This window comes from Doryrhamphus excisus, linkage group LG5, assembly GCF_037039965.1.
Source record: "Doryrhamphus excisus strain RoL-2023G ecotype Guam linkage group LG5, RoL_Dexc_Guam_v1.1, whole genome shotgun sequence".
NCBI classification, from domain to species: Eukaryota; Metazoa; Chordata; class Actinopteri; order Syngnathiformes; family Syngnathidae; genus Doryrhamphus; species Doryrhamphus excisus.
This window is the reverse complement of record NC_136361.1, coordinates 2,402,654-2,430,133: the sequence shown is the minus strand read 5'-3', so window position 1 is coordinate 2,430,133 and position 27,480 is coordinate 2,402,654. Positions and strand designations below refer to the sequence as shown.

Genomic DNA, 27,480 nt, shown 5'->3' with positions numbered 1-27,480 from the left:
TCTCTCTCTCGCTCCCTCCCTGCGCGTCCAGTGGGTGAGAGGGGGGAGACCAGCCACACTCAACCGACAAGCCGGTGCGCGCCTCCGGTAAATGACGCCCACCATTCATACCTTTACACTTACCTATTTTTAAGAGATATATTAATACATATATCGCATGAGTGCGCGGAAGAGGGAGGCTCACCACCTCCTCTACCGTTTTCTCCACCTCTAGTCATCCTCTCTCGACGGCATCACCATCCGTCCTGGAAGCCTCCTCCCCCCCCACCCGTTTCGGTCCTTGCCGCAGCAGAATCTGCCCTTTGCGTCCCCCCCAACCCAGCTTTGCATCTGAATGACGGGCGGAAGGTTCGACTTCGACGACGGAGGCACTTACTGCGGGGGTTGGGAGGATGGCAAAGCCCACGGACACGGCATCTGCACCGGACCCAAGGGCCAGGGCGAGTACGCGGGCTCCTGGTCGCACGGCTTCGAGATAGTCGGCGTGTACACCTGGCCCAGCGGGAACACCTACAAGGGGTACTGGTCCCAGGGCAAGCGGCATGGGCTCGGCGTGGAGAATAAAGGCAAGTGGATCTACCGCGGGGAGTGGAGCCATGGCTTCAAGGGGCGCTACGGCGTCCGGCAGAGCCACAACACACCTGCGAGGTACGACGGCACCTGGAGCAACGGACTCCAAGATGGTTATGGCATTGAAACCTACGGCGATGGAGGTAAGGGAACCGTGGCGCATTGCACTTGAACGCAACATTTTCCGGGTTTGGTTGCATGCTGCAGGAAGTGGGAGCACTGTTACTCCGAGTCTTGTGTAGGAGCCTTCGACAACTTGATGCTGACCCTTGACCTCGCAAATGTAGTGCATCCTCCATGCGGTTTTACCCGTTTTGGGTGGAATGGTGGCGTAGTGGATCACGGTGCTGGCCTCCCTCGGCAAGAACACAAGTGGGAGTCCCATATTTTCCTAATGAACTTGAAAGTAGCCCCATCTTTTATCCGTTAGAGATGCTGACTAATCTGGTCCCACCTGCCTAATAAACACAAATGGTATGGTCCTGTAGCTGTATGAACCAGGAAGTAGTCCAGTTTCAGGAATTCCGGGCCACAAGTTGAACTCCAAGAACAGTATAGTCCTGTGTTCTTGGAATTCTCCACCAACCAGAAACTTGTGATTTGAGGAGTTTATTCTATTTTTTTTAGTTTTTTGTCAGAATCATTCAAGAATGGCGACTATACAGCCCTGTCATCTTTGATGAACCAGGAAGTAGCCTGCTCACAAACAAATGAATGGAAAGCAACCAGGAAGTAGCCCTAAACCAGGAATTTAGTTTTGCCGTTTGATGTTTGCGTCACAGTTTGAAGTGCAAGAACAATAGTACAGTTCTTGTCGTTCTTCACCAACCAGGAAGTAGCCTGCTCACAAAGAAATAGATGGATAAACAACCAGGAATTAGCCTTAAATAAAAACAACTGGGGCGCTCACTTGTGTTTAGGTTGATATTTGGGACTGCTCCCATTCCAGAATCCGGACTAATATAGTTCCGTCGTCTTCCATGAACCAGGAAGTAGCCTGCTCACAAAGAAATAGATGGATAAACAACCAGGAATTAGCCGTAAATGAAAACAACTGGGGTGCTCATTTGTGTTGAGGTTGATGTTTGGGACTGCTCCCATTCCCGAATCCGGACTAGTATAGTCCCGTTGTTTTCCATGAACCAGGAAGTAGCCCTGTTCCAAGTGGCTGGAAAACAACCAGGATTTGCGGCACTCAATTTAGTTTTTTGGGTCACTGTTGAACTGCAGGAACAAGACTAAATGGTCTACAGTTGTTGTCATTCTCCATGAAACAGGAAGTGGTCAGCTTGGTAAAAAAATGGATGGAGAAACAACCAGGAAGTCGCCCTAATGAACACAACTGGGAAGCTCGCTTGTGTTGCTTTTTGATGTTTAGGTTTAACGATGGAAGCGCTCCCATCCCAGAATCAAGACTAGTACAGTCCAGGAAGTAAATAAATGGCTGCACAAGCAACCAGGAAGTTGTTCATGAATGATGATGGCGTAATGAGAAATGAGCGTAATGCTACTTCAGGTGCTAAAACGGGCTTAGCGGTCGTGTAGCCGCTGCTGGTTATGAAACAAGTGGCAGCGTGACTTGTCAGCAATCCACGTCACAATCTGAGGTCTTATGCTGCCGAATGAGCGCCACCCATACGATGGGGTGTGGGTGGGTGGGGGGGGTGGAGGGGATCAGCTGATCCCAGAGGATATAGAGCACATCTGGCCGTCTGACCCCGCAGCATCCTGATCACTTGATCTGCAGGGTCACCGAACTGAACCGCAGCACCAGCACGTTAATCTGGCGCTGTTTATCCATCTAAATTCCAACCCGGACCAGCGGATCCTTTTCCCTGTGAAAGTGAACATTATGGCTTATTGCGTTGTATTGGCCGGCCAACTGCAGATCAGCAAGCTTTTTCTTATTATTAGGGATCAGGTTGGTAATATGATGCCCCCCCTCGGGAGCCGCTGGTAGGCAAGGCCCGTGCCGGTCGGGCTCGGCAACAGCAAACCCGGATTAATGAAGCATTCCGCTCATTGTGTGACTCACAGCCGATCCGTGTGGTCGGAGACAAGCGGATAGTGGCGAATGTGCCCACTGTCGGTGGGGGAGTTACCGGCTGCCTGAAAATAGGCTGCGAGCTCGGTGATTCACATCCTGAGCGATCCTCGGTGTCTTCATCGAGACACTTGGTGTGAGGCGCGCATGCTCAAGGAAACATTCCGGTTGATGTGTTCACATTTTCATGACATCCCAAATCAATGCTTCTAGATCAGGGGTGGGCAAACCTTTTCACTCGCGGGCCGCATTGATATGACAAAATTTACGGGGGGGGGCTGACTATATATTTTACACGTAACAGTCCACCTGGTATTATTGTATCTGTAAAATTGTCATGCAATCTGCTATTATTATTTATTATTTTATATTTATATTTAAATATTTTAAAAATAATAAAATATTATTAATATATTATATATATTATATATAATTATTAATATATAATAATTACAATAAAATTAAAATAATAATTATTATATTATTATTATGTAAAATATGCAAATATAACAATATTATATATAATTAATATAATAATTAGCATTAATATAATAATTATAATAATCATAATAGTTCTAATAATTATTATAATAATTTAATAATAATAATAATTAATATTATTATTATTATGTGCTTGTGTCCCTTTTTTCAGGAGCACTTTGTAAACAACAGACCATGTCAAAAAACGAAATTGATAAAACCATCAAAAAGTTGGCTCAGGCCATGATGCCAGGTTGTATGTTGAGTTTAAATGAAATACTTTGGAAAGGTTGGGCGGGCCGTATTCAAACACTTGGCGGGCCGGATGTGGCCCCCGGGCCGTAGTTTGCCCACCCCTGTTCTAGAATGATCCTAGCGGTGTTTTTATGCCTGGAATGATCTCCTAATATGATCATAATTACTAATTAGGACTGGAGCAGCAACAACTAACCAATAATTACACAACTATTAGTCATTTTTTGATAAAAAAAAAATGTAAATTCCGATTTTCGGAATTTCATCCATCAAAGCAGACCTATTATTTTTGTGTTTTTATCCTCAAAACAAAACATTGACACATATTAGTGATGCATTTTTCTCATATGTTGCCTTCAGGTTATATTGATTTGGGGCCTTCTAGGGCAGTGGTGTCCAAGCTGCAGTCCGGGAGTTTTTTTTTTTACTCAATGAATTGATCCAATAATCATGGTGGCCATAATAAAAGGATCCTATGTCTTTATGTACTCAGGCACCTATCAAGGCCAGTGGATGGGCGGCATGCGGCATGGCTACGGCGTGCGCCAGAGCGTCCCGTACGGGATGGCGACCGTCATCCGCTCGCCTCTGCGTACGTCCATGGCTTCCCTGCGCTCGGAGCAGAGCAACGGCACCGTGCTCCAGGACCTCTCCTCCCCCACGGACACCATCACAGGCAACCGCGGCGGCTTCGTGCTCAACTTCCACTCGGACAGCGAGGTGGTGACGGGCAAGAAGAAGGGCCTCTTCCGCCGCGGCTCGCTCTTCGGGAGCCTCCGCCAGCTGCGCAAGTCCGACTCTCGGACGTCCATCTCCAGCAAGCGCAGCTCGGCGCGCAGCGACGCCACCATGAGCCGCATCAGCTCCAGCGACGCCAACTCCACCATATCCATCGGCGACGGCGAGCTCCAAGACGAGGACCTTCTCCTGGAGGACCACGTGGACGCCACCACCACCGAGACCTACATGGGCGAGTGGAAGAACGACAAGCGCAACGGATTTGGCGTTTCGGAGAGATCCAACGGGATGAAGTACGAGGGAGAGTGGCTGAACAACAAGCGCCATGGTTACGGCTGCACCGTTTTCCCAGATGGCACCAAAGAAGAAGGGAAGTACAAAAATAACGTGCTGGTGCGTGGAATAAGGAAGCAGCTGATTCCTCTAAAGAATCCCAAAACCAAAGAGAAGGTGGATCGGGCTGTTGAGGGGGCGCAGAGAGCGGCGGCCATCGCCAGAAGTAAAGTGGAAATAGCTTCTTCCAGGTAGGAGTTCCTTCCTTACTCGACGCGTTATGTCGCCCCCCCGTTCCCCGGTCAAAGGCTGTCAACGCTTTTGACCTTTTATCCATCAGCGGCTTTTGTATCGCCGACGTGGTTATCCCTGCAAAATGTTCCGTTTCTATTCTCACTCCGCATCTTTCATTCCCGGTGTGTTGTCTGGTTCTAGCCGCTACTCCTGTGCCCGCTAACGCAACCTGCGGCCCCCTGCCAAGCGTGGCTCTGATGTGGCATGTGGGCTTTAACAGGTGGACCAGACGTGACCTTTTTAAAAAAAAAGCCCCCCCCCCCCCTGCTGGGACACGGCTCAATGTACGCAGCATCACTGGCTTTTATTTCATTCCCTGTTAAGCTGCACGGTAGCTTGACGGCTAAGGAAGTATGGGGTGATACCGATGTTCTGAACTCCTGTTTCCATGCCGGTCGTGTATGGTAATCACTCATTTGTTGCGATGGTGATGTAGGATACCTCATTTATAAATACAATATTTTTATATTTAGAGCAGAGAAAACCTAACATTCTAAAATTATTACAGAAATTACAATATATATATATTTTTTTAACCGATACTGATCCAAACCCGACATACACACCTACACCTGGCGGTAAGCAAGACTCAAATTAGGATTTCATATCATGACATAACTACTACCGCATCATTACAGTCAGGAGAACCAGAGTATCCAGGGGAGGGAGCCACCTGCTGTGGCCCAGCAAGGTGCACTGTATTCGGACACATGTTTCGAGCGGCTGGCGTGCCGCTATGGAGGTCAGGAGTAGTATAGAGGGAGATGAACCACTTGCTCTGGTCCAGTGAGGTGCACTGTATTCAGACACATGTTCCGAGCAGCCGGTGTGCCACCACAGAGGTCTTAACATGACTGACACCTAGTGACCGGTGTAGAATACTACATCTTTGAATGCGTCTCCTAAATGCCTTATATTGTATTTTAGTTCAGTTATCCATTTTTATACCAAAAAAATATGTCAAATTGGATTGATTTGGATGATTTATTATGAATTTGAATCCCGACGGGGCGAGCGATGACTGTATTGGTCAAAGTAATGGATGTTAACCCCCGCCAGTTATTTTGTTGAGACCTAAACATCAGCGCCTCAGCTGGTTGCAGCCAAGAACTGCACTCCATTTTGCCCCAGTTGCTTCAAACTCAATTGCTCAACAACAAATAGCAAACCAGCTGTCTTTGTAACGGGATTGGACGACGTTTCAGCATTTTTGGTTGAAAAAAAAAAATGGTGTAAGCGAAAAAAATTCTGTTAATGTGCTCCGTGCTGCAGCATCAACCATTCTCCGGGGATATAATTCCGCTTTGGCGAGTCCAGGGAGACATTATTCTGCAGATTTCAAGGATATAAGATGAGGATTACATAACGTGGATTTAACATGCTTCCGCATCATGTTTGCCACCCGCTACGGCCTCACGATGTGACGCCTCGATGCCGACCTGCTGTGAGAAGCGACAAAAACAAAAGGGCACCAGAATAACAGCGCAAAGCAGAAGCAAGCGCATGACCTGACGCCCCGTGACCTGACCTTAGCGGTGATGGCGGCGAGATAGAAGAGAAGGAAATCATCAAATAATGGACTTTGCATGTGCAGCTTTTGCTTTTCACTTCATCTTGTTTTGTGTCGGCACGTTTGAGAGGGAAAAAAAGCAGCCAGGGACGGACTGCCGTGCTGTAAGCAGGTTATGTAAGACTCATACGCTGCAAGGCAAAGGATACACCCGTATTGATCCATTTGTGGTCACATGACCCTGCCACTGCATGAGCTCAGCCAGTGTATCCACTGGGATTGGACAGCTGGAGTTTGATGGTGTTTCATCCCGTTTCATACTTTCTTCTTAACTCCTAGTGTGCAGACTCAATCAACACAGAGAATTAGGAGCGCAAGCGTGCCTAATGTTGTGGCCGCTGAACGGGATGGGCGTCCGTTGGGCTGTACAGTTGGCTCCGCAGGCTCTGGTGAAAGGTTAACCAGCAGCCACTTCGCAGGTTCAACGGAGCATGAACCATATTTGTATCAGGTTTATTTGGACGACCAGGCGCTCGGCAAAAGGTTAAGATTCTTTATATCCTGGGAGCATTCTGTATATGAATATAGATATATGCTATATACCTGTGTAAATAGGTATATTTATACATTTGTATATAGTCCTAAACTGTACAGTTACTAATTACTAATATTATTTTATTCTACTTTATTTAAATATATAAATATATATATAAATAATATAATAAATATAAATATAATATTTTAAATATTACTAAAAAATATATAAAGTTTGTAATATGTCATATAGAAATTAAATACAATTTAATTTTGCTTTTTTTTTGCTTTTTTACCTTTTTAACTTTGCAATTTTAACCTTTAAAATACATTTTATAAAGTTTGCTTTATTGTATAATTTATTTTTAATTTTTATTGTATTATTGCAAAGTGCCTTTGGGTTTTTAGAGTGCTTCAAAATTAAATGTATTATTCTAAAAATAATTAAAAAATCAATAATATATATATATATATAAATATATGTTTAAATATATATATCATTTTTATGTATTCAAAATATTTAAATAAAATATATATAAAATTGAATCATAAAAATCATAAAAATAAAGTGTTTTATGAGTACTGAAAAAAAATAAAATAAGAAAAGAAAATGAAATACCTGCTGTGCAAAAATTTAAAATGTATTTTCTATATTACAAAAATATAAATATGTTTCATATATTTGGATGCATTAGAAATATTTCAAAATATATATATAAATCATTCAACATTACAGTCAGGGTTTTTAAAAAAATAATAAATGGGGGAAAAATGAAGAATAAAAAAAGAAAAGAAATACATTAAAAAAAAACTATGCAGGAATAAAAACTGACCAGTATCTGTTTTGTTGAACGGGTGAATAAAATAAAACGTGACTTTTCTCGCAAGAAGAAGCCGTTCAGTCAAGCATCATGCGTGAACTACTGGAGACGAGCAAATCTTTTCTCTGCAAATAACCGACTGTTTAACGCACTGTAAGTCTGTTTCCAATCACACACACACACAACACACACACAACACACACACACACGCTCGCAGCCTTGCAGTGTGTCAGCACAGTGCGTACTGACTAAATAAGGCAAGGCATCAGTTGGCTTATCAGCAGCAGCCAGGAATATATACGCCACTGATATAGCAGGCCGCCATCTCTCTCCACATAGTCATCCCTATCAAGTGTGCACGTGTGAAATGAAAAAGAGAGAATGTGTCCCTTTCGAGCACACATAAAGTACATACGGTATTCGTGCGTACAGTTCCAGGGTGATCCACCAAGTATTGAACACATACAAGTTGGTTTTTCTTGGTATGTGTGATCTCACTGGCTCTAGCCGGTGTCAATCAAGAGTGGGTGTGTGCTTTTTACATGTGCAAGCAGCAGCAAGCTTGATACGTTTTGTGGTATTCTAGTCCGTATTTGTACATTTTTTTACAACCTTCTAAATACAGTTTTTAACATCATTAGAGTCCTCTAGACATGAAATAACACACCTATAGTCACGTTTACGCTCATATTACCCAATGTAGTAAATAATAATAAGATAACGTTTGGTGCTTGTGTGTCTCACCCAATACTACAGCGCCTTATATTTGTATTATACTTAATTTAGCTGTTTTTATGTCTTATTTAGGCAACAAAATATGCATAATTTGCTTAGATATGCATATTTTGATGCTAATAATAGGCTGTGTTCAACCACACAGCAGCATGATTGTGTGAGGTGCAGACTGGGGCACCAAATATGCTCCATAAAAGTATTTTTTTCATGGAGTATTTATTATATTCGCTGAGAAGCAGCTCGCATCTATGAATAAATGTCAGCAGCAATATCCACTAATAAGCTTTTCCATATTTGCATGTGAAAGTAAAGCCCATTTCCGTGAGCGCTGCCTCAAGCATCTTACATCATCTCATTTGTTGTTGTTGTTGTTGTGTTGTTTGTTTTTCACACCTGTTTGCGTTGTGTCCGTAACCTCTGGACTTGAATACGGTCTGCTGGGTCTGTTCAGCTGTGCTCTGATTGGCTGGCTCGGGCGCTCTGGCTCCAGATGTTCCCGGATTGGATTACGGAGTTATCACTTCTCCTGCTGATTCGGAATAATGCCTTTCCTCACAATCTACGTGCAATCCCTTCCCTGCAGCTCTTGTAATCACACAGGCGCTGATTGTGCGTGGCGGATCAGCCTTTGCACGGATGCTGTATTGTGTGTGTGTGTGTGTGTGTGTGTGTGTGTGGCATTGACGCCTGTTGCATCCATGTCATATGAATCGGTTGCATGCTGCAAAGGCGGCGTCCAACCGTCCCCATAAAAGGCTGTTGCGTGGGTTTGCATTAGCAAATTCATCAATACGCACCAGATGCCTGCTTGGCCAGCTTCCTCCAGCGTCTCTGCTGGTTGCCGTGGAGATGTACGCCATCACTGTTGTTCCATTTGTTGATTTGCTTTATTGTTTAAGTGGCAGAGTTAAGAGGGCGAGTTGCGGAGCTATTGTGCTCATCCTGCCCGTGGACGAGCGCAGTGAAGATGCAAAAGGACACGACTGTGGCGGAACATTTGGTAGCCTGGTGGGAAAAGATGGGAATAGATGGGAATAGATGGGAATAGATGGGAATAGATGGGAATAGATGGGAATAGATGGGAATAGATGGGAATAGTCGGTAGATGTCGCAGCTGTGACTTCAAATATTCAAGTTTTGGGAAAATATTTATTTAGCAACCTTCATCCTTTGTGCAAAAACAATAAAAAAAACTCTCTCCCTTTGAAGAATACTGTTAAAAATTTGTACTTTTAAGATGTTTTCAAAATCCACGATAATAAAATAAGCGTTTCAGCAAACATTTTCTCAACATCTTTTAACTGAGGATTAACAAACTGCCATTTATCAAATAAAAATAACATAAGTCAAATGTATTTTATTGTTTCTATTTATTTTAATTAAAAATATTATTTTAATATCAAATAAAATTATGATACATTTTTCATGAATTATTTTATTCACTAATTTATTCACTCATACAGTCAGTACAGATTTCTAGATACATTTTACATTTTTAAGTTTTTTTTATAATTTTATTAAACATGTTTTGTTAAAAATTGAAATGAATAGAATTATTATACATGTTTAATTAATTATTTATTTAATTAATTTACGTTTATTTATTTAAGTTTTTTTATTTGTTTTTTTTATCTTAGCATTTTATTAAATTATTTTTACTTATCTAAATTTACTTTACATATATTATTTTCATTAATAATTCAGTCAATTTATTATATATTTATTTGTATTATTTATGGGGGGCATCTTTTATCCCTTTGCCCCCACCATCACCCCTCTGCCCCCCTCCCTGGTGTCATTAGCCGCATCAGCTGTGCTCATTTTTCACCAGTCGTGTTGACACAAAGAGCAATGTGAATCTGTGCCGCTACACCCCCCCCCCACCCCTTCCCAAAAGCAGAGGGATCATCCCAGTTGAAGGGGGGGTGGGGGATTGGGTGTCGCCTATTAAACAACCCCCAACCAAGATCTACATCAGCGGCGTATCAGGTGCATGTTCGCCGGCCTCCGGCGTGCGCCAGACGTCACATCACGCTCCATTTGAGAGCGACTCACACACGTGCACGTCTTTGCTGAGTGGACGCTCTCTTCTTGGGCAAAATGTACCCCCCCATGCCCCCCCCCTTCTGTTTGGAGACAGTTTTCCATGCAATGACCTGACAGAGTTTCTACTGTTGCGTTACATTCTAAAAAGTACATACTGTACATTTAGGGCTGTCAATCATTCAAATATTTCATCACAATTAATCAGGTACTGTCCGTAGTTAACTCATAATTAATCACAGTGAATCGCAGATAGAAGTTTTAATCTATAATAAGTGCACCTTTTATAATGTCCATGTAAAAATATATAGATTATTTAGTTTAATGTCTAGCGTGACAGTTTCCGCTCATGTATTCATAGCTACAGCACTCATTTTCACCTGCAGCTATTGCCATCAAACCACTTTCTAGCTTGACAGTTTCTGCTCCTGTATTCATAGCTACAGCACTCATTTTCACCTGCAGCTATTGCCATCAAACCACTTTCTAGCTTGACTGTTTCCGCTCCTGTATTCGTAGCTACAGCACTCATTTTCACCTGCAGCTATTGCCATCAAACCACTTTCTAGCTTGACAGTTTCCGCTCCTGTATTCGTAGCTACAGCACTCATTTTCACCTGCAGCTATTGCCATCAAACCACTTTCTAGCTTGACAGTTTCCGCTCCTGTATTCGTAGCTACAGCACTCATTTTCACCTGCAGCTATTGCCATCAAACCACTTTCTAGCTTGACAGTTTCCGCTCCTGTATTCGTAGCTACAGCACTCATTTTCACCTGCAGCTATTGCCATCAAGCCACTTTCTAGCTTGACAGTTTCCGCTACTGTATTCATAACCACAGCACTATTTCCCGCTGTAGCTAGCGCCATCATACAACTTTCTGTTTTAGTAACCTTTTAGTATTATTTAGTTTTAGTATTATTAAGTGTATGCCTAGTGTGATAGTTCCCTCTCCTGGATTCATGGCTACAGCACTATTTTTTCCCCTGCAGCTAGTGCCACTACACCTTTTTTATTTGTTTAAAAATTAATTAAAAAAAATAGTGGATGTCTAGCATGTCCTGGATTCATAGCTACGTACATCACTCATTTTTGACCTGCAGCTAGTGCCATCAAACCACTTTCTGCTTTAGTTACCATAAAAAAACGAATATCTGTGTTAGCTTGTTGCTTTTCTGACCGATGCATTCAAGGCGGTGCGGATTTTGTGGTTTCTGCCTCCAAAGGGAGGTGGTACTGTAGTTGTTGCCTCGCTGACCGTCATGCTGGGTTCATGTTTGGTTCAGCGTTGCGTGTACGGACCTCAGGCCTGATGATATAAATGTCAGTCATTTTGTTTATGCTATCATTTCACGCTTCTTTCCCGAGACTGGAACTACTCAAGTGGTGTCAGTCGCCGAAATCTGACCTGATGCTCTGCTGTGTTATGATTTTTTTTTTTTCAGTTGAGGCGATGAAAGAGATGGATGGAAGTTAACGCAAGATTGTTGAGTGCTGATGTTTACCACATTCAAGGTCTCAAGACTCATCTGCTGGCTTATTATACATTAAGAGCAGTCAGCATTCCGCTGACCATCATGGATAGACGGGGGAGAGATGAGATGGAGGTTGGGGGGGGGGGGTGCAACTGTGTCAGCATGTGTGCGAAAGGGAGCATCTTCACGTAGACCACGGCCTGCCTGATGACTGATGGCCCGAGAGCACATTCACACTCACGGGGGCCACTTAAATATTTATGGAGGAATGCAAATGTAAGCACGGAGTAAATTTGGAAATGCTCAATGTGTATCTGTGTGTGTGTGTGTGTTACCCGCCGTGTTACCCAAAAATACAATACCTACGATTGCTTTGAACCAACAAGCCGGCTTCGGCGCCTGCAAAGGAGGCGTGAACAGGTGTTGCTTTGCATTCAGAAGCAGACCGGCTTCTGAATTGAACGTGGAAGTCACGCAGAGGTTAATTGTTGTCTCGAATCTGCGCTGGACGTTTACGACCTATTGTGTGTCCGCTGGCTCCACAAGCTAACAAAATGAAATACGATCCAACGTACAGTAGAGACAGACTACAACATTATCATATAGATACAGTAGATTGCAGTAATATTCTTATTTTAAATGTAGAAAGAGAATGTGGATTCTGAAGCTGAACTGAAATGTAGTGAATTCTTGAATGTACTAGAAATGTGGTGAAATCTAATGAATGAGGAACGAACCAGCAACCATCAGTACCGGCCATTTTTGACCATTTTGACTGATTTTTCAAGCCACACAGAATATTGTATTATTGTCTATGTTCACATACAACAGGAAAGATCTTTTTCCGTTCTGTAGTAATTAGGAGTTGAACATCGGTAAGTTTCAGCAAAAATAAGTTTCAGCAAAATATCAGTCCAAAAAACAGCTTTTTGTGAAAAGATCCCTCCAAGGATGCACGCCGAGCTCTTATAAAATGCACTCCTGCCACCTTGTGGACGTTTTTAAGGCTAACATCTGCACCAAACATGAGCTCTTCTGTTGTGCAGTTGCATCATCGCCTCTTTTGCCGCAAAAAACATAAAAGACTGAATGAATTTCCACCAGTCGGGGTCGACATTGAAATTATCCATTCATTTTCAATTATAGAAAATGTGTGAATTTTTGGAAAGAAAAAAAAAGTGAAAATGCTGGGAATGAGGATCGAACCAGCAACCGCTCTGCTACCAGAGCCATGTGAAATACGCAGAATGTTCCAGTTATGGAAAATGTAGTATAATTTTCCACCAGTAGGGGGCACCAAGAAATTGCTTGTTCATTTTTAATGAGAAAACTGTCACAGGAAATGGATGAATTTTGTTTAAAAGCCCTGATGGCTAGCCAACATGCCCTGAATGAGTGGAACATTGAGAGTGTAGAATTCCACTGAGTTTCAAACTTTGCACTTTACTTTATACGGATGTTTGTGCAACATAGAAATGTGCAGCTTTCCAAATACGCTCCAGAGCAACGTAGTCTGGGAATTCCGGCCGTGTAAAAGAGTCCATCCATGCACCCCACCCTTTTTAAGATGTACCTCCTTCCCATACCGTGGGATGCTGACCATCGCCAGGAATACGACTAACCAGCGTCATCTGTTTTCACACCTTCCGACTCACTCGCTTTCATCATTCTCTTCCTGTCACCTCCTACCCGCGGACTTCCTGTCTGGGAGCAGTCTACGAGCACGGCCGGGCTACGGGACACGTTAAGATCCTGTAGGGACGTGTCACGGTCCTCGACGCGTTCATGCTTGCACATTTCACACATTTCAGAAATAGACGCATTCATGTCCTGATGGCAGCACGTGTGGCGAGCTCATGCCATGCTTTCATGTCTGCTGCAGGTGAGTAGCGTGCATCTAGCGTAACCCTTTTATATTCAATGCAGAGCAAGTGGCCAAGCAAATACAAACACAGCAGCATGGAGAGCCACACCCGTCCTATGCAACATGTTTCACAGCACCAACTAGAGCACTGCGTGTTAAAAGTGCGTGCCACTCACATGCTGCCAAATACTCTGCAAATGTATTTTTACATTTGCATCTGCAGCTGGTCAGCGGCGAGAACCTCCAGAGGGTGACAAGGAGCCCATGCAGTCTGTCTGTCTGTCTGTCCGTCTGTCTCTGGGTCATGGACCGACTTATTTCTGGGGAGGAAACCGAGCCGCCGGCATATGGCTGTTCATGAATTTTAATAAAGTCCCGCTCCTCCGCAAACAGGACATCCCTCAGTCCAACAAGTCCTGAAATAGAGACGTGCGTCCATTAGGGTCACTCTGACAGAAGGATTTGTATTGGGCACAAACATCCGTATCGGTAAAGTGCACAGGATGAAACGCTGGGATCACACATAGACTTGAAACCCCTCCCTCCTCATTTGTATGCCAATATTATATCAGTATGCAAATAGCTCCTTTAATAATATTTGATAATTTTGAGGTGTAATATGCAAAAAAATCTTATTTTTTAGTCAAACCCAACACAAATAATACCTCTAAAAACAATATATCATATATCTATTTATTATAACTCAGATTAATTATTTGCATTATAAATAAAAACAATTATTTAAAAAATAATTTAAATTCATATTCAATTATAAATTATTTTTTATGAATATAAAGACATATTTTTATAAATATTTTCTTTTTATTAGTAATTTATTTATTCAATAATATAATACAACAAAAGTTCAACAATACAATATAACATTAGTATTGTAAAATAATGTTAGATTTTTTACAATAATAATGATTTTACTATGATAAAACCTATATGTTATGTTTACATGAATTATTTGTATTATATTTGAGCACATTATATTTTATTTACAGTATTGTGTGTCTAATGATAGATATTTTTTTCCAGAAATTATTTTGTATTCTTATTGTTGTTACTATTAATGTGTGATATAAAATACTTTTTAAAATGATTTGACAAATATGATGTAAATATGACCATTTCCAAAGCACAGTGGGAGACTTTTATTATGAGGCTCACGTTTAATATTTTCAAACCAATGTCATTATGTCCTCAGATTTATAGACTTTATTTTTGTCTATTTTTTTTTTATTTTATTTTGTCTATAAAGCTATTTTTTGTGACATGCAACATTTGTGGAAGTGGAGCACCTGCAAGCATCTCCTGTTGAAGATGAAATGTTGATGTGCTGATTGGTGGATGTGCGATAAGGAAAACAAGGAACAAGCAAACAGCTGCCGTGCATATCTTGGATACAAATGGGGGGGGGGCATTGATTTGAAAAGGCCATGTTGACTGGAAGATGGATGAGGGAGGTCAAGGCACAGCTGTCCGTGCTTCCTGTCATAGCACATCATGCATACTGTACATGCATACATAAATACATGCAGGTGATGTAGGTAGTGTCGTTTTTGTGGAGTTTTGTGAAGCAGGTCAGGTCCTCTGCTTTCCCAGAATGCCTTTTCCCGCTAATACTAAGCTTGCATTGATCCCAAAACATAATACTTTGCTTCGTTTTGCCGTTTTTCAGCACGGCAGGGATACAGCTAGCCAGGTTTATGTGACGGTTTTAGCCTGAGGATTTGCTAACACTCTGTACCGCTGCCATCATGATGGACGTCTCTTTTTTTTTTACCCCTGTGGAACATTTAGGAATTTATCACAAGTGGTTCACACCGGATTAAGGTTGGTTGGACGCCACTGAGCGCTGGCTTTGGATTTAATATCAGAAGCACGGGGGAAATTGTGTCCCCAAAAAAAGGTAGAGATGTGAGGAGGACAAGGACAAATGGCGCATGAATCTTTCCACTTATCGTAAATATCGTCTCCTTGCAGGACGGCCCATGCCAGGACTAAAAGCGAGGCCGCGGACCAGGCCGCCCTCTCTGCCGTGCACGATGCCGAAATCGCCAGATCGGTTGCAAGGGAGCTGGCGCCCAACTTCTATCAACCAGGTAACCTTGAAGAGCAAAGCTTCCACCTCCGTCGGCATCACCCGGTCCACATTCGAGCTATTAAAAGGGATTCAATCCACATAGAAAGTCGTAGGCGGCTGATACAAGAAAGCACAAAAAGTAAACCCACGCCGTGCCTTCACTTTCCTTTTTTAGCAGCAACATTCTCAAATGAAAGTCTTTCTTGGGAGGTTTTAGGTTGTAAATAAAGGTACGTTGCCGGTTTCTAATGAGCTGATTCAGGGTGCACAAAAGTGTCAGCCTTGGTGTTGAAGCACTGACATCGCAGTCAAACGCGCCACAGCGGAGGGGCTGTGTTGGTGCCAACGAGTACTGTATGCTGAACGGAAGCCTTGTCGCTGCTTTCTCAGACTTCTTAACAGCTAAGGGGGGAGCTGCTAAAATCTGGAGCTGTAAAACCTGCCAAAATATGTGTGATTGCTTTTTCCTGCAGAAGAATGCGGGCCTTTCATCGCACAGTGGATCTAGTGTCTCTTTCCCCCCTTTTTCATTGCAAGACTGGAACAGAAATAGTAAGAGCTAACCTTTTTAGTCCGCTCGATGCCGGGTCAGAGGTGAAACCCGAGGTCAGAGGGAAGGCGGGGGTCTGTTTAACATGAGGAACACCTGCACCGCCTGTTGACATCCCATACAAGACACGCATCTCTATCTGAATGCACTTCAATAGCACTTATTTCAACAGCTTCCCATTAATGGAATATTTTCATAGTTCAACTAAAGAAAAGGTCCTGATTAGCACCTTCTAAATATACTTTTTAATATCATTAGAGACCTCTAGATGTGAAATAACACCCCTATAGTCACTTGTGGTGATACAGTGAAGTAATTCTATAGTTACAGTATAAAAAAGGCCTGTTTAGCACCTTCTAAATACACTTTATAATATCATTAGAGACCTTTAGACATGAAATAACACCCCTATAGTCACATGTGGTGATACAGTGAAGTACTTCTGTAGTTAGAGTATAGAAAAGGTCCTGCTTAGGAGCTTCGAAATACACTTTTTGATATCATTAGAGACCTCTAGACATGAAATAACACCCCTACAGTCACTTGCGGTGATACGGTGAAGTACTTCAAAAATTAGAATATAGAAAAGGTCCTGTTAAGGGGCTTCTAAATACAGTTTTCGATATCATTAGAGACCTCTAGACATGAAATAACACCCCTATAGTCACGAGTGGTGATACAGTGAAGTACTTCTATAGTGAGAGTATAGAAAAGGTCCTGTTTAGGAGCTTTGAAATATACTTTTTAATATCATTAGAGATCTCTAGACATAAAATAACACCCCTATAGTCACGAGTGGTGATACAGTGAAGTACTTCTATAGTGAGAGTATAGAAAAGGCCTGTTTAGGAGCTTTGAAATACACTTTTTAATGTCATTAGAGACCTCTAGACATGAAATAACACCTCTATAGTCACGTGTGGTGTTACAGTGAAGTACTTCTATAGTTAGATTATAGACAAGGCCTGTTTAGGAGCTTCTAAATACACTTTTTAATATCATTAGAGACCTCTAGACATGAAATAACACCCCTATAGTCACGTGTGGTGTTACAGTGAAGTACTTCTATAGTGAGAGTATAGAAAAGGTCCTGTATAGGAGCTTTGAAATACACTTTTTAATGTCATTAGAGACCTCTAGACATGAAATAACACCCCTATAGTCACGTGTGGTGTTACAGTGAAGTACTTCTATAGTTAGAGTATAGACAAGGCCTGTTTAGGAGCTTCTAAATACAGTTTTTAATATCACTAGAGACCTCTAGACATGAACTAACACCCCTATAGTCACGTGTGGTGACACAGTGAAGTACTTCTATAGTGAGAGTATAGAAAAGGTCCTGTTTAGGAGCTTTGAAATACACTTTTTAATAACATTAGAGACCTCTAGACATGAAATAACACCCCTATAGTCACGTGTGGTGTTACAGTGAAGTACTTCTATAGTTAGAGTATAGACAAGGCCTGTTTAGGAGCTTCTAAATACACTTTTTAATATCACTAGAGACCTCTAGACATGAACTAACACCCCTATAGTCACGTGTGCTGACACAGTGAAGTACTTCTATAGTTAGAGTATAGAAAAGGTCCTGTTTAGCACCTTCTAAATACACTTTTTAATATCATTAGAGACCTCTAGACATGAAATAACACCCCTATAGTCAATTTGACACTTGTGGTGATACAGCGAAGTGAAGTAGGATTCCTTATTAATAAATGGAGCACTTCTGTGGTTAGAGTATGGAAAAGGCCTGTTTAGGAGCTTCTAAATGCAGTTTTTAACATTATTAGAGACCTCTAGACATGAAATAACACCCCTATAGTCACCTTTATTTTACTTTATTACCCAATATAGTCCACATAATGAGAGAAAGTAAGAAATAAGTCATTCTAACAAGGAAAAAGTTCAAGTTTAATATGATGGGAATAAAGTAAATATTACAAAAATACATTTAATGAAGATTATTTTATATGAAAGTTGAAATATTTGGAAAAGTTAAAAAAAAGAACAGCAAAAGAAAATAGCTTAGAATCTAAAAGTTGGGCCTTGGAATCGTGTACACGTCAAAGCCATTCCTTGTACTCGTACGTTTTCAAAGTTGTCTGCTGCGTACCAGGGAGGCGTGTCCCCCCCCACAGGCCCCCCTCCCTTACGCTGTGCAGTATATTTAGCCCTATGAGCTGGATGACCTTGGGCCTTTGCCAGAAGGCGCCACAAAATAGTGAGTGAGCAACACGTTGACAATGGTACTCATTCAAGCCCCCCCAGACCCCCTCCCACCCCCCCATCGCTAAGCCACACACAGATGCACCACCCTGGCCAGAGACACTGTGCCCTGCTTTGTGTGTTGTGTTGTGGAAACCGGCGCCCATGCCACGGCGCGCAGCGAGTGATCCACTATGTGCCGAGAGCGTCCTTGCCTTTTAAGTTGGATCATGAATGAGAGAGCGGCCAATGTCATCATCATCATCATCATCATCATCATCATCATCATAGTGTGCATGGCGGGGCAACATCCAAAGAATCCAAGAATGGCCTCCTGCTTTATTGTTGGTTCGCTTTGTCCTTTGGCAGTGTTTGAGTGTAAACAGGCTCCCCTATTCTTATTGCTTATATGACAACCACCTCAAAGAGGAACATAGCCACTGAATTATATCTCCCTTTTTACATTACAACAAACTTTGAAAGACATTGTAGAAGTACCAAACTCTAGAAGGAACCCACCCACGCACCCAATAGTGTAAGTGGGACTTGTCCATGGATATATCATGCTAAAATAACCGATTGTTAGCATAAAATATACACATGAAAGCAATTTGTACTTATTTTTCTGCCATTTTTCAAGCATACAAATCGCAAAATTAACTGAAATTACAAATATAAGTCATTCACAAGACGTCATGTGACATAGATGGAACAATAGCCACTGGACGTAAAAAACTGTCCATAACAGGAAGTAAAAGCATGTATGAGTCTACGTTATGTTTTATTTTCTCTTATTGTACAACTATATTGAGTAATAGAAGTGTAAAAGGTGACCATAGGGGTGCTATTTCCTATCTAGAGAGCTCTAGTAATGTTATAAACCACATTGAAGAAGGTGGTAAACAGGTTTTCTATGATTTAACTATGTAAATATTTATAAATAAGTAGTCCTACTTTGTGGAAATTCACTTAGAATAAATGCGATTTTTTCAAAAAAATATTACATTATTTTTTTTAAATAACAAACTAAAATAACAATTAAAAATAAGGGGAAAATTACTAGACTCGATCCTTCATTCCTTTATTTTCTGATGCTGTGTCTACCATATTGGGTAACAGGAGTATAAAGGTGACTATAGGGGTGTTATTTCATGCCTGAGGGCTCTAATAATGTTGAAACCCATAGTTAGAAGGTCAAAAACCCGTATTTAGAAGGTCAAAAACAACAGAAAATATTCAATATATAAATACGGAGTCTCGTTGTATGAAGCGGCTCGGTGTGGGCTGAGATAATAACAGGAAGTAAAAGCATGTGTGAGTCTACGTTATGTTTTACTTTCTCTTATCGTTCAACTATATTGGGTAATAGAAGTGTAAAGGTGACTATAGGGGTGCTATTTCATATCTAGAGAGCTCTAGTAATGTTACAAACCACATTGAAGAAGGTGGTAAACAGGTTTTCTATGCTTTAACTATGAAAATATTTATAAATAAGGAGTCCTACTTTGTGGAAATTCAGTTAGAATAAATGTGATTTTTTTTAATTAGTACTTTTTTTTAATAACAAACTACTTGTCATTATAAAAGTAAAGCAAATAAAAATTAAAACTAAGGGGAAAATTACCAGACTCAATCATTCATTCTTTTATTTTCTGTTATTGGGAAACTGGAGTATAAAGGTGACTGTAGGGGTGTTATTTCATGCCTGAGGGCTCTAATAATGTTGAAACCCGTATTTAGAAGTTAAAAAACAACAGAAAATATTCAATATATAAATAAGTAGTCCCACCGTGTGAAGCGGCTCGGTGTGGGGCGAGCACCATGAGATAATATCAGTATGTGGCCCCACCTGTAACAGACACTGTGTCCTAAAACGTCAGTCCACATGTTGTACGCTTGAAAGTCACAAGAAGTCAACTTGAGCTCTGACAGCTGCTGCCATAACTCTAAAAAGCAGCACCTGCTCACGTCCGCTAAAAGCCTTTATGCCTCCACCTGGTTGGTCTTGAGTGTACCTTGACGGGGTCAAGCAAGGTGGAGCGGCATCCCCGGTGGGCCGCCTCCCCCCCCCCGCCCCTTCATCTCCGATGACGGGCTGAAGGAAGGGACAGCTGCGCTGTGTCAGACCCCCCCCCCCCCCCCCCCTCCGTGAGGTGAAGGGACGCGCCGCGGACTCCTCTTTAGTGCGCAAGGATGCCAGCTATGCCTCCATTAGAGCCCGGCGAGCACACGTCGGCAACAAATATAGCTCAATTAACGTCACGACGAGGGGGCCACTCCCACCCCCCGACCCTCGCCGCTCCCCTCCAGGGTGCTGTGTGTGAACCAATCATAAAGGTCAGGGTTCTGTTCCCCGTGACCCTGGCTTCCCTTTTGAAGTACACACTCCCAATGCGGGTGCTAATCTGCCACCAGTCTGAAATGTCAATTACAAACAAGGAGGGGTTTAGACCCCTGGTTGCTACCCAGGAGGGTTTAGCATTAAAAGCAGCAAGTGAGAACATTTCCACTGCAAGAGGTCGACATTAACGACATCAAATATGAGCTTTGTCTCCTGTCGGGATATTTCAGGATCATCATCAGTGTGAAATCATCTTCTTAATTCTTGGTGAATAATGCATGCATGATATACAATTCATATTTTGCTTATGAGATAATTTGATTATATGTTTTTCATGATGAGGTCGTGTAGATCCCTGAGTTTGATTTTGATCGAAGAGTGACTGTCGTCACCTGCATACCAAAGAAAATGTGTTAAATGTATGGAAAATGTGACCAAGTTTACAGTTTAAATGATAACGAGAAGGGGCTCCAAGACAGAGCCCTGGGGCACACCGGTTTGCAGTGCAGTGAAGTGAATATTTACATTCATTCATTTTCTACCGCTTTTCCTCACGAGGGTCGCGGGGGGTACTGGAGCCTATCTTTGGGCGAGAGGCGGGGTACACCCTGGACTGGTGGCCAGCCAATCACAGGGCACATATAGACAAACAACCATTCACACTCACATTCATACCTATGGACAATTTGGAGTCGCTAATTAACCTAGCATGTTTTTGGAATGTGGGAGGAAATCGGAGTACCCGGTGAAAACCACACAGAGATGGCCGAGGGTGGAATTGAACTCGGGTCTCCTAGCTGTGAGGCGTACACGCTAACCACTCGACCAACGTGCAGCCCATTTTAGTGATACTTGAAGATAGTTTTGTCAGTAAATGAGAGAAGGCCTATCCTCACGAGGGTCGCGGGGGGTGCTGGAGCCTATCTTTGGGCGAGAGGCGGGGTACACCCTGGACTGGTGGCCGGCCAATCACAGGGCACATATAGACAAACAACCATTCACACTCACATTCATACCTATGGACAATTTGGAGTCGCTAATTAACCTAGCATGTTTTTGGAATGTGGGAGGAAACCGGAGTACCCGGAGAAAACCCACGCATGCACGGGGAGAACATGCAAACTCCACACAGAGATGGCCGAGGGTGGAATTGAACCCTGGTCTCTTAGCTGTGAGGTCTGCGCGCTAACCACTAGACCACCGTGCCGCCTGAAAAGTCATTAATTCATTCATTTTCTACCGCTTTTTCCTCACGAGGGTTGCGGGCGTGCTGGAGCCTATCCCAGCTGTCTTTGGGTGAGAGGCGGGGTACACCCTGGACTGGTGGCCAGCCAATCACAGGGCACATATAGACAAACAACCATTCACACTCATATTCATACCTATGGACAATTTGGAGCGGCTAATTAACCTAGCATGTTTTTGGAATGTGGGAGGAAACCGGAGTTGCATGGGGAGAACATGCAAACTCCACACAGAGATGGCCGAGGGTGGAATTGAACCCTGGTCTCTTAGCTGCGAGGTCTGCGCGCTAACCACTCGACCGCCGTGCCGCCTGAATATTTACATACCTGCAAAAATAGCTGCATTTTCCATGTAATAATTACCCTGAAATAATAATTCTTGTTGTACCCTGTAGTGACCATGGTAGTATTGTGATAGAATGTGTATTTCCATATTTGCGTGTTTTTCTGAAGTAAACTAGTCCCCTCAATAGTGGTTAATTTGCATGTGCATACGTCCTTGTGTACAGGAGAATTATTGTGCCCGACAAAGACGTACGCCCACTCATCCCATCATCCCAGCCCCCTTTTCACCCGTCTGTCAGCATGACCAGAAAAAAGAATGGAAATAAATCTTAAAGCACTTCAGAGCTTGAATACAATGCGACGAAATAAAAGCATGACATGCGATTGGACACGCTTTCATTCTGGGAAGGTCCCTGTTAGCGTCGCATCAAATCGATCTGCATTGATCTGTGGGATTAACCCATTTTCCAACCCAATAGCGTAAGCAAATATTAGAGGCACTCGCGTTGCAAACCCTGCATATCCATTTGCTTTGTCATTATTATCATTATTATGATTATTATAAATGTTGTCCATATCAGTCTAATTCAAGCCTGCTGTCTCGGTAGAACAATAATTCAGCAGGCAGTCCAAGGTGACGGATAAAGTGTTAGTTTTCACACATGCAGTCAGACATTTACATTCACATTCCGGGTTAAGAAGCATTTTAAACAAGAACCGAATGTACCTGAAGATGACTACTGTATCTACTGTACCCATCTCCATATGATGCCTATGCCTTTTTAGATGTCTACATGCATATCATGTCGAGTCATGAATATTTGATTAGAAAGCATAACAATGCTTTGAAGCTCACATTGAAATCCTCCCGTGAGACAGAAGGGAGTTAGATAACAGGCTCCCCTTCGCTCGCTGCCCGTTCTTGGACGGTGGAGATAGGTAAAGATATTTCAGAATAGAACTGGCAACTCATCAAAGTTTGGTCATCACCAAACTGTTTGTTTTGAGGGTTTTTTTTTTTTGTCGTTGTTGCTGGGGTTGTTCTTCCTGTTATGTTTGAGCAAAGGAATATGTCTCTCAAAGCTAAAAAAAAAAAAACTCCAGTGTTCTTTTAAGAAATATAAAAAGTCTGGCTCCCAACTGCTGTAATTTTGTAAAAATAGCTTCAACTCTGCTAAAAATAATCTCTAGATGAAGTTATTTCTGGAGAAATTGCGCATTAATTCTGAAAACAGAAAAAAATTTAAAAATGTTTTAATCTATTCACTGACCGAGGATCGAACCAGCAACCATCATGTTGGGACACTCTACGATCTGAGCCACGCCTCCGAATGTTACACGTAATGTTAAATGTGAAGTTAATTTCCACCAAAAGGGGGCGACATGGAGCTTGCCCATTCATCTTCAATGGAAACAATTTGCAGAAATTATTAAATTCCAGAAAATGTGGGAATTTCGAGAACAGCCCTGATTGACAGCCAACATGGTCCTGAATGAGCTGAATATTTTAATATTGGATTGGTTCGACGTGTTTGAGAAGACGGTTGAATTTGGAATGTAAAAATGGAGAAAAGTGTAAATATGGCCAAGTAGGGCTGAGGATCGAACCAGCAACCACCATTTTGGAGACGACCAATCTACCACTAGAGCCATGTCAGACTTTTAGAATAAGCTGAATGTTATGATAATGAAAATTGAAATTTTTGCACCAGTAGGGGGCACCAAATAAATTTTCTATTAATTTTCAGTGTGACAACTGCCACAGAAAATATGATATTATAGGAAATGGAAATTTGAATAAACAATGGGGAAGTTGGGAATACCTCGGTTGCATAGAATATTGAGAAAAAATTATAAAATAATTTATAATAAATTATTAATTATTAACATATATAATTATTAATAATTAATATCTATAATAAATCAATAAGTATTTCTGCGTTTCTCCTGCAGGGCCAGACTACGTAAAACAGCAGTTTAAAGAGCCGGTGGAGATTAAAGAGGTTCCTGTTGAAAAGAAGGACGGCTCGCCGAGAGATTCTCCCCACTTTTATCGCAAAGGTACCACTCCTCCTCGTTCCCCGGCGAACAGTCCCGGGGGCTCACCTCCCCCCTCGCCCCACTCCGGCAAGAAGAAAGGTCACCTCGCCAACAGCAACGGCCGCAAAACGAGCAAAGAGGAGCAAACAGCTCGTAAAATAAGCAAGGAAGAGAAATCAGCTCATAAAAGCAGCAAAGACGAGCGTTCCAGCAAGAAGCCGAGCAAAGAGGACAGGTCGTCCGTCCCCGACGGCCCTAAGGGTCCTCACATGCACATCGAGGCCCCCCCTAAACCCGCTAAACTTCAGCAGCCGAGCCCGCCTTCCGCTGCCCAACCTCCCGCCAACCCTCCTGCACAACCTCCTGCCATCCCGGTCAACGGCCAGCTCCACACCGAGTACCACAGCTACTACGTCAAGGCCCCCGTCAAAGGCCCCCCACCCCCTGATCCAGAGGAAGACCCCGAGGAAGAGCCTAGCGCCCTCGCCCTGGCGCGTATGCCACCGCAATCCAGGTCCTTCAGCCCCGCGACACCCAAACCGGCCTCCATGCGGGACGGCAAGGGCGAACTGAAACTCAGGAAGCAAGATTCCCTCAAGCCAAAGAGTCTCGCTGACACAAAGAAAGCCAGTATGGAGATTGCAGAAAGCTCGGAGGAAACGGTGAGTAGCGGGCTTTGTAGACCAATGTGTGATTCACTATCCTATCATACCGGGACATTTTTTAAACAGGTACGATTCCCCTCTTCTCTCTGTATTGTGTGTAACTTAAGCCCGATGGACAACTCTGCAGGGTCTTAAAAATCCAGTCATGTGACCTTACGGCCTTAAAATGTCAAACAACCTATTAAAATGTTTCCAAAGGTGTCGAAAAATTTATTAAAGTTACTTTTAATTCAAACAAATGCATAAGCTTCGGTCTTGTGTAAGCTGACAAAATAAAATAAAACCAAAAAACAGCAAAAATAAAACATTTTTGTAATATAAAATATTATTAATATTAAATTCTAGTGTGAAAAAATATAAAGAATGACATAGTTAAAGAATAATATCAACATATAACACCATGAAATATTTACAATTTTCACATTTGCTACTGAACTCTGTGCAGGCGTTGAAATATCCCTTCACTGCGTAAACACCGCTTAAAACGGCATCAAACACGCTCTCTTGTGTTGTAGCATTAACTATCACCATGTCTGAAAAAAAGTAGGATGAAGCAGAGCTTATTTCATTTTACCCCCTCTCCATGGCTCAACATTTACTGCTAGTTTGTTTACTTCCTGTGTTGAAAATGTTCACATTTTGTAATAAATCGGACCACAAAAGAAAAAAAAAAAGTCTTTATTTTTCTCAAGCTGCTGCACAACCCCTGCTTCAGTTAACCCAGAAGAGTTAACTGTAGTGGCCTTCATTTTTAACTTTTATTTGTGTGCTGTTTTTCAGGGTCCTAACTCCATCCTGGTTGCCATGGTAATGCTGTTGAATATCGGCCTTGCGATTATATTTGTCCATTTTCTGACATGATAGTTCTCATTCTCAGGTAAGCGTCCCGCTCGAACATTTCAATGTGATATTTTTTGGTTTGTTTTATTTTTTTTCACCAACTTTGTATTTACAGTGACAAGACGGCAAGCTATGCAGCTGCATCGCCGGCCTTTGGGGGGGGGGGAATGGCGCCAACGAGTCCGAGCGGCGGCCGGAGGTGTTTGGTTAACAGCGTGACTCCATGAAGACAGCGGACAAGGAGACGCCGTCACAATCGCCGCCCCTGCCAAATTCCTCTGGGGAAAATCTGAGGTGAAATGTCGTGTCTGGTAATTTAAAGAAACCAATCAAATCCTAGTCCGAGTCATTTGGCGCCGAGGCGGGGCAGGAGAGGAAGAGGAGGCCTGACGGACTTTGCTGCCGGAAGAAAGCGGAGCTGCACTTTTGAAGATGACGGGAGCAAACGGCTGCCTTTCTATTTTGCCATCACGAGCCGGAGGTGAGGATGGCGGGAGGGCGGACGGGCGGAGTGGTTTCCCGCCAATTTCCCGCCAGGAAGCTGGCCTGTTGCTACGCTGTCAGTGCTAGCACGCTCACTCGCCAGTCTTACCTCCATGTTTGTCCAAATCCTCAAAACCAGCCTCCCTCTCATTCATTGCATGAACTTTCTTTTCATCTCCCTTTTTCTTCTCTTATTTTGAAAACCCCTCACACCAATTGTCATAAGAGTGCAATATGTTATTCTTTTTCAATATTTTGCCAAAACAACACAAAAAAAAAAGAAATGTTGTCCTTTAAAGAGACTGAAGAGGAAGCGAGCGTGCTGATTGACAGCTGGCAAAGGAAGTTTATTGACGCCGGCTGTCCAGAGTGATGTCTTATCGTGTTATTTATTGAAATCAGAATGACTTCATGTACGGGCTCGTCGTCTCCACGGTCCTCCAACACTGCTTGCATGCCTGGCATCCAAACAGTATTTTAGCTTGATGCTGTGGGGTCCGGGGGAAGGGGGGGGATGCCTTTAAAAGTCTTTAACAGGACTGTGTACCTCATGAAAAGATGAGGAAGCAGGGTTTTTTTTTTGGGGGGGGGGGGTTGAGCGATGCCATCCTTGTCTTAATATTGTGCGGGATACTCGTCACCTTGAGTCGTGCTTTTTGAGGAGTTGACTTGCCTCTTTTGTGGTCTCTGTTGCAGCTAAGGCGAGCGTTTCTTTGACTTTGAAAGGAAAAAAAAAGGTGGTTCTTTTTATGATTTATTGTCATGCACTTGGAAAAACTGATCGCAATCGGCTGTGGGGAAAACCAATGATTAATTCATCTATTAATTCTTCATCGGGGTGCACGATAATCAATTGGTCTGCACGTTGCCTGCACTCGGTAAACACCGACCTACGTTTCTGGGAATTCTCGGCTTGGGAGTGTGACCAATCGGCGGTGGAATAGCTTTCTGTGCGGGTTATTGTGTGTAACTGCTCTATAGGAGGCGCAACACAATGCAAAAAGCCCTGAAAATTATTATAATAGGCCCCCTTTAAAAATAGCTGCGATAACCAGGAATGCAAAAAATAGAGACAAGATTCAAACAAAATCAAGCGCTCCTT

At 42.6% G+C, this 27,480-nt stretch overlaps 1 protein-coding gene across 1 annotated transcript; it reads left to right on the top strand.

The window, feature by feature from the left end:
- Window positions 1–26,871, top strand: jph1a (junctophilin 1a). The gene is made up of 7 exons (XM_058060550.2): window positions 1–87; window positions 215–713; window positions 3,843–4,611; window positions 15,626–15,744; window positions 24,304–25,052; window positions 25,836–25,932; window positions 26,011–26,871. Exons 2-6 carry the CDS (start codon window positions 335–337, stop codon window positions 25,914–25,916), a joined length of 2,097 nt encoding a protein of 698 aa, XP_057916533.2. The 5' UTR covers window positions 1–87; window positions 215–334; the 3' UTR covers window positions 25,917–25,932; window positions 26,011–26,871.
- Window positions 26,872–27,480: the final 609 nt, after the last annotated feature.

Bases quoted from the DNA above. Each gene is read 5' to 3' on its own strand.
- jph1a (XM_058060550.2), top strand. From the start codon at position 335: ATGACGGGCGGAAGGTTCGACTTCGACGACGGAGGCACTTACTGCGGG. The intron at 714-3,842 runs GTAAGGGAACCG...TTATGTACTCAG, and splicing joins TGAAACCTACGGCGATGGAG to GCACCTATCAAGGCCAGTGG. The intron at 25,053-25,835 runs GTGAGTAGCGGG...GCTGTTTTTCAG, and splicing joins CAGAAAGCTCGGAGGAAACG to GGTCCTAACTCCATCCTGGT.